A 14,915-nucleotide genomic window follows, 5' to 3' on the forward strand; every position below is an offset into this window, starting at 1 on the left:
TTTAATATATTTTTATTTATTTTACTTACTATTTTATCTTTGTTTTCTTTATCTGATCTTTTATTTAATTTATTTTTTCTTCATTTTAATTAATTTATTTATTTATTTCTTACATTTTTATCTAACATAGTTTTTTGACCTTCTTAAGGGCACATCTTTAAAACTAATTAAGGTAAGTAATTGAGATCATATTTTTACCTTTTAATTTTAAATTACAATTTTCTTAATTTAAGACAACTGAAAATTGCGTAGTATCGAAAGGACAGTTTAAGGATGCTAACTTTTCCTTGACTGTAACTGACTCCCGAATCCGACACATCTTTAGAAAGACGCAGATCAGGTAAGAAATAGGGTATTCAGTTAACCCATTTGTTTTAAAATAAATGATCGGTGACAACTCTAATTCATTTAATCTAAATCGAAGCCTAAATTCGAGATATAACTGAAAGACGGTTACGACATTTATTTTTCTAACTTACTTCAATGACAACAGGGAACCGGAAAATAGTACGCTCTTGGATCCATAAATGATAGAACGTCATCGTTAAGTAAGTGTTTCTTTCCCTCATTTTCCCCGCCACAAAAAACCACTCATCGCTCCCTCTTTTCCGTTGCGTTGCCCGATAAATTTTCCGATGCAAAAGAAAAAAGACAAAAAAAAGGATCCGATTCTTATAAATCAAGGAAATTCTTCATAAAACTGAAGATGTTTTAATTTTATTTTGTTTGGAAGTTGATCTCTGCGAAGTGTTCAAGTACAATCTAATTCAGGCAATTACCCAAAAAAAATAAAAATGGATGTTTCACCAGTTCAGTTGTTCAATAGTTTATGCCCGCCACGTGCGCCGCCTACCGCTTACTCAACATTGCATTCTAGGTCTCTAAACTCATTGAGTTACGAATCGTTCCGTGTCAAGGGAGGTTTAAGTTATTCTCTTTCCATATCGTCTGGGGTTCGAGCCCTAGATAGAGATAAATGGAAAAGAACAGAGGATCATCCACTCGCCGATGATTTTACAGATAACAATCAGGTAAAAAAACACGATGTCTCCAATCCATTATTTGTATTTATTTTCACTAGAAATAGAATCGACTGAGAATCTAAAGCTAAATGTCTCTATTTTTTTTGTAGGATGCAGACTCATGGCCGAGATCATTGCAGCGTGATTTTGCTGGCACACCTTATGTTCCTGTATATGTTATGCTGCCGGTAAGCACTTTAAACTCGATCCAATGATATTTCTTTTGGTAAATGTTTCTTGGCGAAGATTAAATTGTTTATATCGTTTGTGTTATATAATGTTGGGGTTGGAAGCTGAGTGTTATTGATATGAATTGTGAGTTGGTTGACCCAGAGGGTTTAAAGAATCAGTTAAGGATTTTGAAGTCAGTTAATGTGGATGGTGTAATGGTTGATTGCTGGTGGGGTATAATTGAGGCGCATGCCCCTCAAACGTATAATTGGACTGGCTACAGGAGGCTTTTCGAAATTGTGCGTGATGTTGGGCTTAAGTTGCAGGTGAGTAATAGTGCCTTAATTCATGTTTTGTTATGTTTGTTTTAACAACTATACATTCTATGGCATATGTCTCTTGTATTCCCTTTACTTTTTTTGGGTACGATGTAGGATAGAAAAATACTAGTTACTAGTTATTCCACATTTTATCTTTAAATTATGAGCTTGTGGTGACCTGACTTGATCTTTAAACATGATCTGAATTATTACCTTTTGTAGTCTATGTAAGCTGAAACTGAGATGAGATGGTTTTCTTCTCATTGTTTATTTGTCAATGTCTTAGTTTAGTTTCATATAGGATCTTATATCATTTATGTGAAATATTTACATGGACACCATTATCATTCAACTGAGTTTAGTTGCCGCTTGGTCTTTTGAAAATCATTTTCCCGGTTCTTGATATGAAACGGGCACAGGTTGTAATGTCATTTCACAAATGTGGAGGGAATGTTGGCGATGACGTAAATATTCCACTCCCTCAATGGGTAAGAGAAATTGGGGATAGCAACCCTGACATATATTTCACAGATAAAGAAGGAAGGCGCAATACTGAATGCCTTACATGGGGAATTGATAAGGAGCGGGTGTTAAGGGGCCGAACTGCTGTTGAGGTAATAGCGATACAGTTAATTATGGTTATTAAACTACACTGGATATATATGCTTCTATATATTACTGATAACTTTTGACAGTTTGGTTATGCTCTCTTCCTGCGTGGTTGAGATTCTGGACATTAATAAGTTGATTTATTAAGATTTTTTTCCTTTCTTTAACTTTTTTCTCTCTCTTTTTTATTTTTTTGGTTGAGGTGTCTTTGATATATATATATATATATACATATAGGGTTAGGATTCAATTACATAGTGTAAAACTAAAAAAGTTTTACACCTTTTTAGGATCGATGGAGTGGGGAAATCAAAGGCTGAGATTAACAGTAAGAAATGAGAAGATACTTAAAAAAACCGAGTTAATCTTAACCTTTGATTCCTCCTCATCCAATGATCATAAAAGGGTGTAAAACTTTTAGTTTTACACTAGGTGTAAATGGATCCTAACCCATGTTTATAAGTTGTGTTTGATAAATTTCCAAATTATCTTCCAATCTTTTTATCGTTTAGCAATTAAAAGTAAGCTTTCAAATTTAGGATAGCATAAGATTTGAGAACTTAAGTCTCTTATTTATTTATTTTTATTGCTTTTTTTCCCTGAATCATCTGCCAAAAAAATTTATTTCTTTGGGTACATGGCTAACTTTTAAGAGGATATTGGCTTGATATATAAGTGCAGGTTTACTTTGACTTCATGAGGAACTTTCGTGTAGAATTTGATGATTTCTTTGTGGATGGAGTGATATCTGAAATTGAAGTAGGACTTGGTCCTTGTGGGGAGCTACGCTATCCTTCTTATCCTGTAAAGTTTGGTTGGAAATATCCCGGTATAGGTGCATTTCAGGTACATTTTAAATGACCATATATTCAAATATCTTGTTATTTGACTGGACCTTTGTTAATTACCCATCAGTTTTGATGATTCAACATTAATTGATATGTTTTCAATTCTTACCTTCCAATTCCTAATGGAACCCTTTTCTAGTTCAGTGTTATGATAAATATATGATGAAGAGTCTAAGCAAAGCTGCAGAGAAAAGAGGCCATTCTTTCTGGGGTAGAGCACCAAATAATGCTGGTTCTTATAATTCCGTACCTCATGAGACTGGCTTCTTTCGTGATGGAGGTGATTATGACAGCTACTATGGAAGATTCTTTCTTAATTGGTACTCTCAATTTTTGATTGATCATGGTGATCGTGTGCTTGCTCTGGCCAACTTGGCTTTTGAAGGCAGTTGTATTGCTGCAAAGGTCAGTGCTGCAGTCTATTCTCCTCTTTGTACTGATATAAATTATTTGTTTCTAAATAAAACTAGAAGAAAACTCTTTGCTGCTTTTTGTTGTAAATAATTGTGTCTCTGATTTGATTTCATTCCCAGCTATCAGGTATTCATTGGTGGTATAAAACAGCTAGCCATGCTGCAGAGCTGACTACTGGGTTTTACAATTCTGCACATCGTGATGGCTATGCTCCAATTGCAGCAATGTTGAAGAAACATGAGGTTGCATTAAACTTCACATGTGTTGAATTGCGCACCTTAATTCAGCATGAGGACTTCCCAGAGGCAATGGCAGACCCAGAGGGATTAGTTTGGCAGGTAATAGCTCTTCTTTTAAAAAAGATAAAAATAAAAATTCTGTGAATCTGGTTTTACTAAAGTAAAAAATTAAGAAATGGATTATTGCTGTGTTAGTTTGTGTTCTAGGATACAAATGGATTTAACTGTTTTCTTTGATGTTAATAATGGGGAAAGAGAACATGATTAATAGTGGTTTTGGTTCCTGACCAGACTCCTAATTTCAGTCTAGTGTAAGAATCTTTGCGCATGGCCAGTTCAATTGGCTATCATAAATTTGGAATGTGGATGTTGGATGAGACTATGACTTTGTTTTCCTGGCGAACCACATCTAATTTTGCCATCATCTTTCTAATTTCCAGGTGCTGAATGCTGCATGGGATGTTTCCATACCGGTTGCTAGTGAGAATGCTCTTCCATGTTATGATAGAGAAGGCTATAATAAGATACTAGAAAATGCCAAGCCCCGAAACGACCCAGATGGCCGCCATTTATGTGCTTTTACCTACCTCAGGCTCAGCCGAATTCTGATAGATAGACACAACTTTCTGGAGTTTGAAAGATTCGTCAAAGGGATGCATGGTACTACCATATTACCTTCACTTCTCTCATTTATGCTTTCATTTTGATAAAGAGATGATCATCCGAAGTAGTAGATTTAGCCCCATAAACCGAGGCTTAGTATCCGTATTTGGAGCATGCACTGCTTCTAAAACTGAATAAACTGCGTATCTTTTATCAATGAATTGAAACTTACGAGTTATACCCTCATCATTTACAGGGGAAGCAATATCAGATCTCCCATTGCACTGAAAAACCTGCTTACACCCGAATGGAAATGATGGACAGGTTGCTGCTGGTTGGGGGAAAGAAAGATACATATAAACTCCGTGGATGTTCTTTTTTCATAAATGATATGATTTAGGCTACCTATGTAAAAATATATGCTTAAGAACACGAATTGATTCCCTCAAGTTAGCAGGAATGTACCAAAATCTGCAGTCCCCACCACCCCAAGCAAGCATATTTTATCTGCTGAGATCATATCAGAAAACTTCATCTATTCCCTTTTGTAGATGTTAAAAATGTGCTAAAAGATTTCCATGTTCTGTAAAATAGAAGATGTTTATGTTGAATGGATTGGTACTGTAATTGGTGCTGAGCTCAATTATGTGGGGACAATTATTTGTATTGGATTATCTTAGTTTTCAAGATTTGTTTCATAGGGGCATCCATTCTTCCGACAATTTTCGCTCCCACATAAAAAAGGTAAAAGTTATCACTAATATTTTTTAAAAAGATTATATATTTAAAAATTGCGATTGATTGGCGTGATGTTATGCGTTAAACAATAATCGTCTCATGGCATCATATATAATCGAATTTAAGTTAATTAACTATTTAGATTAAAATTTATATAAGATGATTGGGGTTCAAATAGCTATGCGTGCAATGGTATATGCATATTGTCAATTAACTAAATTTTTTAAATAAATATTATCATATAATATTCAATACCTCTGTTTGCAGGCGTTGTGTTCAACTTAGGGAGAAAATAATTATCCTTTTAATCGCTTGATAGTTTAGTTGATGCATAATCTATTGAATTTTATTATTCAATCAAAATATTATAATTTTGATGTTAAATATGATATAAATGTGTTTAATTTAAAAATGTGATATTTAAAAAATTAAATATTAATTTTATTCGATTAATATATTATTATCGAAATATTTAAGAAGATCGTTACATGAACGATAAATGAGTATAAACCGCGGAAACCTTAGTCCTTTGTCGCCTTTGTGCAGCGGAGAGGTGAGACCGCCATTTTAAGCCATCGTCAAAATCTTCCCCCCCCCCCCCTCGGAAGCTTACTTCTGTTATTCTCTTTATTGCAGCTTCGGTGTTTTGTTGGAGATTCTCATTCGGTGCTGTTCGGCAGGTGAGAAAACACGTTGAAAGTTGAAACTGCTCCTTTCTCCCCTTTCATTGTAGTTAATTATTTTTTTGTTGGAAATTTTTTTATTTTATTTAGCGTGATATAGTATAAAGTTATGGCGTTGTTTCCTCCGGATTTTTGAATGTCTAAGGATTTGGTTTCCTGGAAATGATTGTGCTAAATTCATTTGGATGAATTTTAACCATCCCATTCGATCCTTTCTAACATCATGCTTTTGTGTCATTAATGTCTACATTAATCTTTTAGAGATGTCGATGTACTTGGTTGAACTTGCCATATTTGATTCATAGTCTGTTTCAGATAAAAATGTGCTTGCTGGATGGTTAAACCTCAATACATCATAACTTGAATTTTGTTTTTAGTATTTTCTATCTGAAAAGAAATGCTGTAAAATCCCAATCATTTTGACATTTCACAAAAACCTCCGATAGTTTTAGATTAATACTCAAGTTCTGCAAATTTCTTAAATATTTAAGTGATTTAGTATCATGTGTATACACAAATCACATTCTTTGGTCCTTTTTATGGTCTAAGGAGTGGGGTGATTTTACAGTTTGAGACAATTCCCTGTTCCATGATAGCATGGCATGAAAGTATAGACCCCAATTGTTGGAATCATTCACTAGTCAATTCTCTGTTACATAAATTACATTCTATTCGTCTTCGGCATCAAAATGCTGTTTACACACATGATTCGCTTGCCTTTCTTGGACTGGTTTTGAAATCTGAATTTTTCATGCTGGGTGGCTCTTTCAGGTGATGGCTCCAAGTCAACCTAATACTGGCCTCTTCGTTGGCTTAAACAGAGGTCATGTTGTCACCAAGATGGAATTGGCTCCCCATCCGACTAATAGAAAGGGGGTAAGATTCTATTTTTCAAATTATCATGCATGAGGCTATAATGGTAGCTTATAATGAAGTTTTTTGGCAAGTTACTTTTAGAGTGGCTTCCTTTTTTCTCAAGATTGGCGTACTCCAGTAGGTATCCACATGTTTCATGCGTTCTTCTGGATTGTTGATATATTATGTTTTGTCTGTTGTAGAAAACCAGCAAGAGAGTGCACTCTGTGAGGAGCCTAATAAGGGAGGTTGCCGGTTTCGCACTGTATGAGAAGAGGATAACCTAACTTCTCAAGGTCGGAAAGACCAGTGTTTTGAAAACCGGACCGGACCGGCCGGTTCAACCGGGAACCATTGTCCAGTCCGATTTAATTTACACCGGTTGAACCGCTACTAGTGAACCGGTCAGAACCGTTGAATCGTTCGAACGGGACCGGCTGAAAACCGAAAAAACCGCCAATTTTGTTTTTTTTTTAAATTAAACCAAACGACATCGTTTGTTAAACGAGCCAAGTCGAACTCGAGTATTGCTGAGCTCGACTTGAACTTAAAAACTTTAAAAGTAAGCTCAACTCGACTTAAATTCACAAGCTAAAAATTATCAAGTTCAACTCAAACTCGAAATATAATATTGAAACTTGAACTCAAAAAGGCTTGAATTCAAAAAAAAAATTAAAAGCTCAATTGAAGCCTAAAATTCGAGCTTGATTTAAGTGAAAGAATAGTTTACTCAATGCTCACCAAAATGTTCTATGATTTTGAATGCCAAATTACCTCTATTATTTATAGAAGTTAGTTGTGATGCTCTTCTATGTTTCTTAGCCATGTGGGATTGTTTTGTTCTCATATTTTTACTCTTTAGACTTTTGGGATGCTCTTCTATGTTTCTTAGTCATGTGAGATTGTTTTTTAAAAAAAATTAAACCAAACAATATTATTTTGTTATGATTTTTTAGTCCCAAATTTATTTTTTAATTATAGTTATATAATTATATTTATTATTTAATATGTTTTACCTTAAATATTATGTTGTAGTTATTTTGAATCATTTTGTTTCACTTGATTTTATGGTTTTTAACTTATATATGTTATGATTTGTTTTGAATATGACTTGTGATATAAAAAATTATTTTTTATTAAATATTTTTAATATTTTTATTTAATTTTTTAAATAATTATGACGTCGTATGATTCTTCTGATCGGTCGGATCGGTTCGACCGGTTGAATCAATGAACCGATAGCATGACCGATTTATTAACCGATCCGGTTCTGAAAACCATGGGAAGACAAGCGAGCATTGAAGGTGGCGAAGAGAAAGCTAGGCACTTACAAGAGGGCCAAGAAGAAGCGTGAAGAGATGTCCAGTGTCCTCCGCAAGATGAGGTGTTTTACTCGGTAATTTAGTTTAATGATTACTGAGTTATTATAAATCATTTATTTTTCTAGTGTTTTAAGATGACCAATTTTTGTGTATTTACTACATTCACAGGTCAACTGGAGCTGCAGAGAAGAAGAAGTGAATTTTGAGGATGCTGATGTTTCAGATAGCAAAACTCCAATTTGATTGATTGAAAAGGTACATAGATAAAATTAAGCTAATATTAATTAGTGATGTTTAAACCAAAAATTTAAGGAGATCAAATAAATTTTCGAGGTACTAAATATAAAATTGTCACGCTTTTAAATGATATGTGAAACATAAAAATATTTAAGATGATATATTTATTATAAAATAATATAATTTTTTTTAAAAATAATATTTTATATTAATTCATTTTTATTTTAAATTTTGTGTAAATCAATAATAAGATTTATTTGAGTAGTTTAGTATTCACATACTCCACAATTAACTTAAAAGTAATATTTTATTTTTAAAAAAATAATATTTTATCTTTTTACATTATTTTTTATTAACTATTTTTTACATTAGATATATAGAATATGTTATAATCTATATACTAATTATGAAAATTAATTTAGCGATAAAAGTATGTTTTAAGTCGTATATTTTTATCTGATTGCATCTTTAATTAAAGGAATATTTTTATTGAATTAAAAAAGTTAAAATAAAAAAATTTAATCAATCTGATTGAATAATTATTCCAGAAAAAATATGGTTGAATAATTAAATTTATTAAATTAAAATAAAATAAAATAAAAATTAAATTAAATTAAATTAATATAGTATATAAGTAATGAGACTAAGGACTAAATATATGATTTTATCATTTTTATTAAAGGTCACGTCAATTTTATATTTTTTTTCCTCCACATAAAACAGAAGGGTCACCCACAGCCACTTGATCCCCATTTTGCACTCCAGTCATTTCTTCTTCTGTTTCTGTTTTCGGCCATACGCGGCTACGCCCTTACCTTAATGAACAACGAAGCAGGTGAATATTTCTGTTTTTGGCTCCGCCAGTTGATTTCCGGTGTTTCATCTCTAAATTATATGCTAAGCTTCTCCAAACTGTGTACAACCTTTTGTTTTTCTTTGAATTGTTGCAGTGATCGAGTTTTTAGGCAACGTTCCGTTGCTGCAGAGATTGCCGAGTTCTTCGTTCAAGAGAATAGCTGAACTCGTTAGTTTTAAGCACTACGGTATTTTATGAAGTTCTGATCCAAATTCAGTTTATTGAAATATTCGCAATTTGATTTTTTTTTCATTTGATCCGCGTGACTGCGTATGTCTTTCTATGATTTGTTTTGTATGCTTCCAAACAGAATCTTTCATCAGGTTAAATCAATCTACAATAAAATATATTAAAATTGATTGTTTATTGGATTTGCCTAAAACGATTCGCGTTGCAGAGAAAGGAGATTTTGTCGTTCGGGAAGGAGAAGTTGGAGACGGAATATATTTTGTATGGGAAGGAGAGGTCTGTTTTTTTTCTTCTTATTTACATACATTATTATTCCCTTATATATACACGATAAGGACATAGCTAAAATTGATAATTTTATATTCAAATAAGTAATATTTGCTTCTAGAAGCAAAAAAATATCTGAACCAAAGATTCCTTTTTGCTGAGTTTCAGTTTCTTGGTTTATAGGCTGAAGTATCCGGATCAGTCCATGCTGAAGAAGGAAACCGACTTGAGTATATATTGAAAAGATATGATTACTTTGGCCATGGTTAAAGCTTCTCTATCTTTCCTTCTTCTGATATTTTTGCAATTTTTTAGTATTGGCCTGTTTTAGTATGTAGAATTTTTGTGTGTGCATCCATGTCTGTGACACTCTTATATGAATAGGGGCTTAAAATCAACTAATGATGGAGAACTTAATCCTAAATTGAATATGATTGTGCTTTCTTTTGCAGTTAATCCCACATCGGAGCACGTGGCAGATATAGTTGCTTTAACTAAGGTAGATGCATTTTTTTAGTTCCCTTTTGCATACTTTTCTTGATTAGAGCATCCCAACCGCTTATAAAATGTAATCAGACATAAAATAATACGGAGTGCCTGTCACTACAGCTGACCTGCCTGTTTCTACCTCATGAGCATTGCACTTTGCTTCAGTCAAAATCTATCTGGAGCACAGATAAGACGAATGAGACCTGTGCACTTGTGGAAAGTATATTGCATTTGGAGCCAATAGAAGTATGTGTCTTCTATTTTTCATTTTATTCTATTTATTCTATTGTCATTAGGAAGAGTGAGAATTTTAGAGTTCATGTTTTCTTGGTATACTTTTAATTGTGACAATATTATTTCTTTTTAGAAACATGTTATAGAATTGGGAAACAATTGATCTAACTAGATTCTTCTTATAACCTCCATAATAAGACATTTTTCTTCCGTCTTATTGAAGTTAAATATATTCCAAGGGATAACTTTGCCAGATGCACCCAAATTTGGTAAAGTTTTTGGAGGACAATTGGTTGGACAGGTATGTTTAAGCATCTTTCTCTTCTTTATCCATCTTGTCTAGGTGAGGTTCCTCAAGTTTACCTTATATTGATAGCATAAATTAGTATGCTTCCTTTTTGTTTACTTTTGTACTTGATGCATAAGACAGACAATGATATTTCAGCACAGTTGTTTTAGGTGAAGATTATAAGTTTCCGGTGGTAGTTTGTGAGGTTAAAATTTGACCTCATATTATTTTTCTGATATGTAAAATGATTTAAAATTTTGGCACTCAAACACCAAACGTCTTGAGTGTTGACCAAATGGTAAATATATTATGCTCTTGCTCATTAGTTTATTTATGTAGATATATAACTACTTAAATATAGAGGTAGGTATTTCTCTAATACAGAGTTCATACACTTTTTGCATAGAAACAAAGAGAAAAAAAGAAATATAAAGAAATTAAAATTTGACCTCATATTATTTTTCTGATATGTAAAATGATTTAAAATTTTGGCACTCAAACACCAAACGTCTTGAGTGTTGACCAAATGGTAAATATATTATGCTCTTGCTCATTAGTTTATTTATGTAGATATATAACTACTTAAATATAGAGGTAGGTATTTCTCTAATACAGAGTTCATACACTTTTTGCATAGAAACAAAGAGAAAAAAAGAAAATATAAAGAAACTTGACTTGTTTCATGATATGTAAGCATGGTGCTTGCTTCTTATTTTTAAACATTAAGTGGTTAATTTGCTTGATGTTGTTGTTGTCTTATTTTTTTCATATTGATTATCATGCTGTTTAAACTGAGGTAACTGCTTCCTTCTTTTTCTTTTTGGTCATCAATTATTCAGGCGCTGGCTGCTGCATCAAAAACTGTTGATTCTCTTAAAATTGTCCATAGTTTGCACTCTTATTTTCTTATGGTTGGGGATTTTAATAGTAAGTTCCTTATCTGTGAGCATTATTGCAGTAAATAGATCCATCATACTTTTTTTGGCTTTTAGAAACTTCGTACTGTTGATATGTTAACAATTTAACTAGATTTTTTGCATGACAATATAATCCCGCATTTTTAATCTTTGCAACTTTAACAGTCTGAAAATGTACAAGCTAATAAATTTCATTCTTCATTCTCAATCTTCCTTCCATTTGGAAGGATATCCTAGCCACCTGTACTTTTTAAATTGAAGTTGGATAATGTGAGTAAAGAAGGCAGAAGATATGCCATGACTCATGACCTGAGAGAAACGAATATTAGGTGCCAAATTGTGCAAGTAGATGCAAACAAATATTAAACGAATTACCCACTTTCATTTCTCAAAATGAAAAAAACTTGCAGTAAACTGGATAAGCAATTTTGTTTCACTATTAGCTTCCAAAAGTTATCAGTTAGACCCTGTTGCTTAAGAATTTGCCTTAGAAGTTATGGTTGGGGTTAAAGACATTGATCATGCTGTTCTAGCTATAAGTAAAGTTATTGAACATCCATCATATCAAGAAAACTAGTACCATAAATAGATAATAGCTTTTACATTGTTTTTGCTTATTGAACTTTGCATGTTAAATCACTGATTCATCATGAGATTATAATTAGTTGTTCAAGTGAAAATTTTTGCAGTGGAAAATATTTATACCTTTTCGAAATGTTTTTTACAGTACCTATAATATATCAAGTTAATCGTCTACGTGATGGTAGAAATTTTGCTACCCGTAGAGTAGATGCAATACAAAAGGGAAACACCATATTCACAATATTAGCATCCTTTCAGGTATGAAGTATCTTCCTCATTTTATATTCAAAGGTTCCCACCTATTTCCCTAATTCTTTAATTATTGACCATTTAGTTTTTCTGTATGAGCTTGACTTAAACAAATATTGACAGTTAGGTATAATTGTTATGCTATGTATCTGAGAAGAACTATCATGATCTGCTTTTTCACCTTCATGGAATAGTCACTTTTTGTTATACTATCTGTAGGTCAATATCAATGGGATAAAATAGTGTGAGTGGTGGTTTTAAATAATGCTAAAGATAAGTAGATCTGTTCAACATTGATTTTTCTGTTCTTTTATGAAAGTTCCAATGCTGCTTACTCTGTTCTTTTACCAACGCATTAGAAAACGAGTTGAACTTTCCCTTTTTAACTTGTTAATAAACCAATTATTTTATCTATAAAAAATATGCGGAGAAGATATTACTTTTTTCGGTGCAGAGGTAGATGTTTGATAATGATGATATGTACTACAGTATTTTTTCTAAAAGTCTTTTTCTCCATATTATATTTCTTTTATAATAGTTGGTTGGTGAATGTGGGTCTCATCGTTCTAGGAAACCTCCTGATCTGTTGTAATATATGCATGAACTGATCTTACAGAAAGAAGAAGTAGGGTTTGATCATCAAGAAGCAATGATGCCATCTGTGCCAGCTCCAGATGGGGTAACTATGCTAAGTCTTTAAGTTGACATTTCCCGTCATTTGGTGTGGTGAATAATTGGATAACAGGATTACTCTTTGACCTATTGTAGCTTCTGTCATTGGATGAGATACGAGAATCACGTCTCACTGATCCCCGTCTTCCTATGTAAGAATTTTAGCACTCACAATAATACCATATTTTATTTATATATGTAAAATTTCCATGTTTCAAAGCTTTAATATGATTTCAATACATTTGTTTCTTATCTTATTTTATTATATATTTTTACTGGGTTCTTTATTTTGTTGTAAACTACGACATCCCCCCCTTCCCCCCCCCCCAAAAAAAAAAACAAAAAAATTGGTGCAGGAAAAAGGCAACAACAGTATCCGGTGGCCTTATATTTGTCTTTGGATAGTGTGCTTTTTTTTATTTTTGTTATGTGCAATGCTTCAGTCTTTTGTTTCAGGAGTTACCGGAAAAAGGTGGCCACAACAAAATTTGTTCCTTGGCCCATAGAGATAAGGTTTTGTGAACCTAACACTAATACAAACCAGACTAAATCTGAACCAAGGTTAGGCATTTTTCGGCATTACATAATCTTAGCTTTTCCAATTCACTTGGAAATACAAATGTTACATATGAATATGCATTAACCAATTTAGTTGCCACATTATCATTTTAGGTTCAGTGCTATATCTTATTTGAGAATGATTTTTTGCTTTACAGTCTGAGGTATTGGTTTAGAGCCAAAGGAAAGCTTTCAGATGATCAAGCTTTGCATAGGTCGGTGATCCCTTTAAATGCTAAATACCTCTTTGTCTATACATACACCTTCCTTCTTTTTCTCTGCTCAAGACTTGATGAAATTCTCGGAACCTTTTTTTTGCGTATAATGTAAGCTTACTTCAGTTTGTTCTGTCCATTGCCATGTGCACATCCACATCCACTCTATTTCCCCATCTTATCAGAGAATTATAAGCTTATGGCAACAGTTGTATATATAGATTGGGGTGTAGATCAAGCTTTCTTATCTTTTTATTAATTTTCTGTTTTGCAGATGTGTAGTGGCTTTTGCTTCTGATCTGATGTTTAGTGGTGTTAGTTTGAACCCACACCGCAGAAGAGGTTTTAAGTCAGCTTCCCTTAGCCTGGACCATTCGTAAGCATCTGCTATAATCTACCTAATATTGACTATTCTTTCGTCTGTGGGTCACATACTCCACAACTCAAAATTAATTTTCTCTTGCTTGCTTCTATATTTAGAAAACTTATGCGTATATGACATTATTTACTCTTTTGGTTGTGTTTACCAGGATGTGGTTCCATAGGCAATTTAGGGCTGACGACTGGTTATTATTCGTGGTAGGTTCAAGATGATGTCTATTTTCACGAATGAATTATGTTTGAATTTGTTTTCACTTTCTTGATGAAAAAAAATTGTTCATGGAACCAATGTCACACAGATTGCAAGTCCTACGGCCTGTGTCACTCGTGGTTTTGTTTCAGGCCAAATGTTCAACAGAAAAGGAGAGGTATTTAGTCTATCCTTTCTTTATCTTGTTGTTCCTTCCCTTGTTCCACCAAATTTCTTTTGTCATAGACCCAATCAGCATGCTTATATCTTGATTTGCAGCTTGTTGTGTCATTGACTCAAGAAGCACTGCTTAGGATGGCTAGGCCCCCAACGCCTTCAACTGTCTCGAAGCTTTGAACGACCGTGTAATATTAAAATATTTAATAATGTATTAACCTTTTTGGTCAAATTTGATGACCTTTTGGCCTTAAGGACTCTTCGACATGGAAAAACACCCCCTCAGGTAAATGCTCTTTCCGACAGCAATAAGCCTGTAGGAGGTTCTCAAGTATGGGAAAACCGCCAACTCCTAAAATATTTCGACCACATCATAAATCTGGACATTGTGTGATTTTACATGGTGCCGGGCTAGTGGGGTAGTTGTAGATGGGACACTTTATGTTATACTTGTTATAGTGAGGTCCAATCGGGAGACTTCTACCATACATGATTTGAAGATCTTGTAGTTTTTCCTATTTTTGCTTGCCTCGTTACACATTATTTTCTCTCAATCATGTGAGATAGGTTTTGTACTTCCTTTGTAAGC

General features: G+C 33.2%; 2 protein-coding genes and 1 pseudogene across 5 annotated transcripts; all 3 read left to right on the plus strand.

Annotated features, from left to right (window-relative positions):
* Nucleotides 1–558: 558 nt before the first annotated feature.
* LOC120126015 (beta-amylase 2, chloroplastic-like) lies at nucleotides 559–4,922 on the plus strand. Of its 3 annotated transcripts, none has more exons than XM_039144322.1 (9): nucleotides 559–1,031; nucleotides 1,133–1,210; nucleotides 1,316–1,519; nucleotides 1,933–2,127; nucleotides 2,804–2,968; nucleotides 3,115–3,375; nucleotides 3,504–3,722; nucleotides 4,064–4,283; nucleotides 4,483–4,922. In XM_039144322.1, exons 1-9 carry the CDS (start codon nucleotides 795–797, stop codon nucleotides 4,512–4,514), a joined length of 1,611 nt encoding a protein of 536 aa, XP_039000253.1. In that variant the 5' UTR covers nucleotides 559–794; the 3' UTR covers nucleotides 4,515–4,922. The 3 variants fall into 3 exon arrangements, with proteins under 3 accessions (XP_039000253.1, XP_039000258.1, XP_039000263.1); XM_039144327.1 differs by having other exon boundaries at nucleotides 1,163–1,210; XM_039144332.1 differs by having other exon boundaries at nucleotides 1,011–1,031; nucleotides 1,140–1,210.
* A 682-nt stretch (nucleotides 4,923–5,604) lies between these two features.
* Nucleotides 5,605–8,023, plus strand: LOC120125597 (annotated as a pseudogene).
* Nucleotides 8,024–8,786: 763 nt separating this feature from the next.
* LOC120126036 (acyl-CoA thioesterase 2-like) lies at nucleotides 8,787–14,872 on the plus strand. Of its 2 annotated transcripts, none has more exons than XM_039144337.1 (17): nucleotides 8,787–8,896; nucleotides 9,012–9,104; nucleotides 9,315–9,382; nucleotides 9,557–9,638; nucleotides 9,826–9,872; nucleotides 9,983–10,108; nucleotides 10,320–10,397; nucleotides 11,225–11,312; nucleotides 12,030–12,142; nucleotides 12,750–12,812; nucleotides 12,902–12,957; nucleotides 13,262–13,366; nucleotides 13,522–13,578; nucleotides 13,853–13,954; nucleotides 14,109–14,157; nucleotides 14,226–14,327; nucleotides 14,429–14,872. In XM_039144337.1, the coding sequence occupies exons 1-17, from the start codon at nucleotides 8,881–8,883 to the stop codon at nucleotides 14,504–14,506; spliced, it is 1,323 nt and encodes a 440-aa protein (XP_039000268.1). In that variant the 5' UTR covers nucleotides 8,787–8,880; the 3' UTR covers nucleotides 14,507–14,872. The 2 variants fall into 2 exon arrangements, with proteins under 2 accessions (XP_039000268.1, XP_039000275.1); XM_039144344.1 differs by having other exon boundaries at nucleotides 14,259–14,327; nucleotides 14,429–14,870.
* The last annotated feature ends 43 nt before the right edge of the window (nucleotides 14,873–14,915 follow it).

The sequence above is a fragment of the Hibiscus syriacus genome, unplaced genomic scaffold, assembly GCF_006381635.1.
Source record: "Hibiscus syriacus cultivar Baekdansim isolate YM2019G1 unplaced genomic scaffold, ASM638163v2 tig00001349_pilon, whole genome shotgun sequence".
Taxonomy (NCBI): domain Eukaryota; kingdom Viridiplantae; phylum Streptophyta; class Magnoliopsida; order Malvales; family Malvaceae; genus Hibiscus; species Hibiscus syriacus.

What these genes read in the sequence shown, in the direction of transcription:
- LOC120126015 (XM_039144322.1), top strand. Translation starts at nt 795, where the DNA reads ATGGATGTTTCACCAGTTCAGTTGTTCAATAGTTTATGCCCGCCACGT. An exon ending in ATTTTACAGATAACAATCAG is followed by an intron (nt 1,032 to 1,132) that starts GTAAAAAAACAC and finishes TTTTTTTTGTAG; the next exon opens with GATGCAGACTCATGGCCGAG. An exon ending in CAGAGGGATTAGTTTGGCAG is followed by an intron (nt 3,723 to 4,063) that starts GTAATAGCTCTT and finishes TCTAATTTCCAG; the next exon opens with GTGCTGAATGCTGCATGGGA.
- LOC120126036 (XM_039144337.1), top strand. An exon ending in CGTTAGTTTTAAGCACTACG is followed by an intron (nt 9,105 to 9,314) that starts GTATTTTATGAA and finishes TTCGCGTTGCAG; the next exon opens with AGAAAGGAGATTTTGTCGTT. An exon ending in GAGGACAATTGGTTGGACAG is followed by an intron (nt 10,398 to 11,224) that starts GTATGTTTAAGC and finishes TCAATTATTCAG; the next exon opens with GCGCTGGCTGCTGCATCAAA.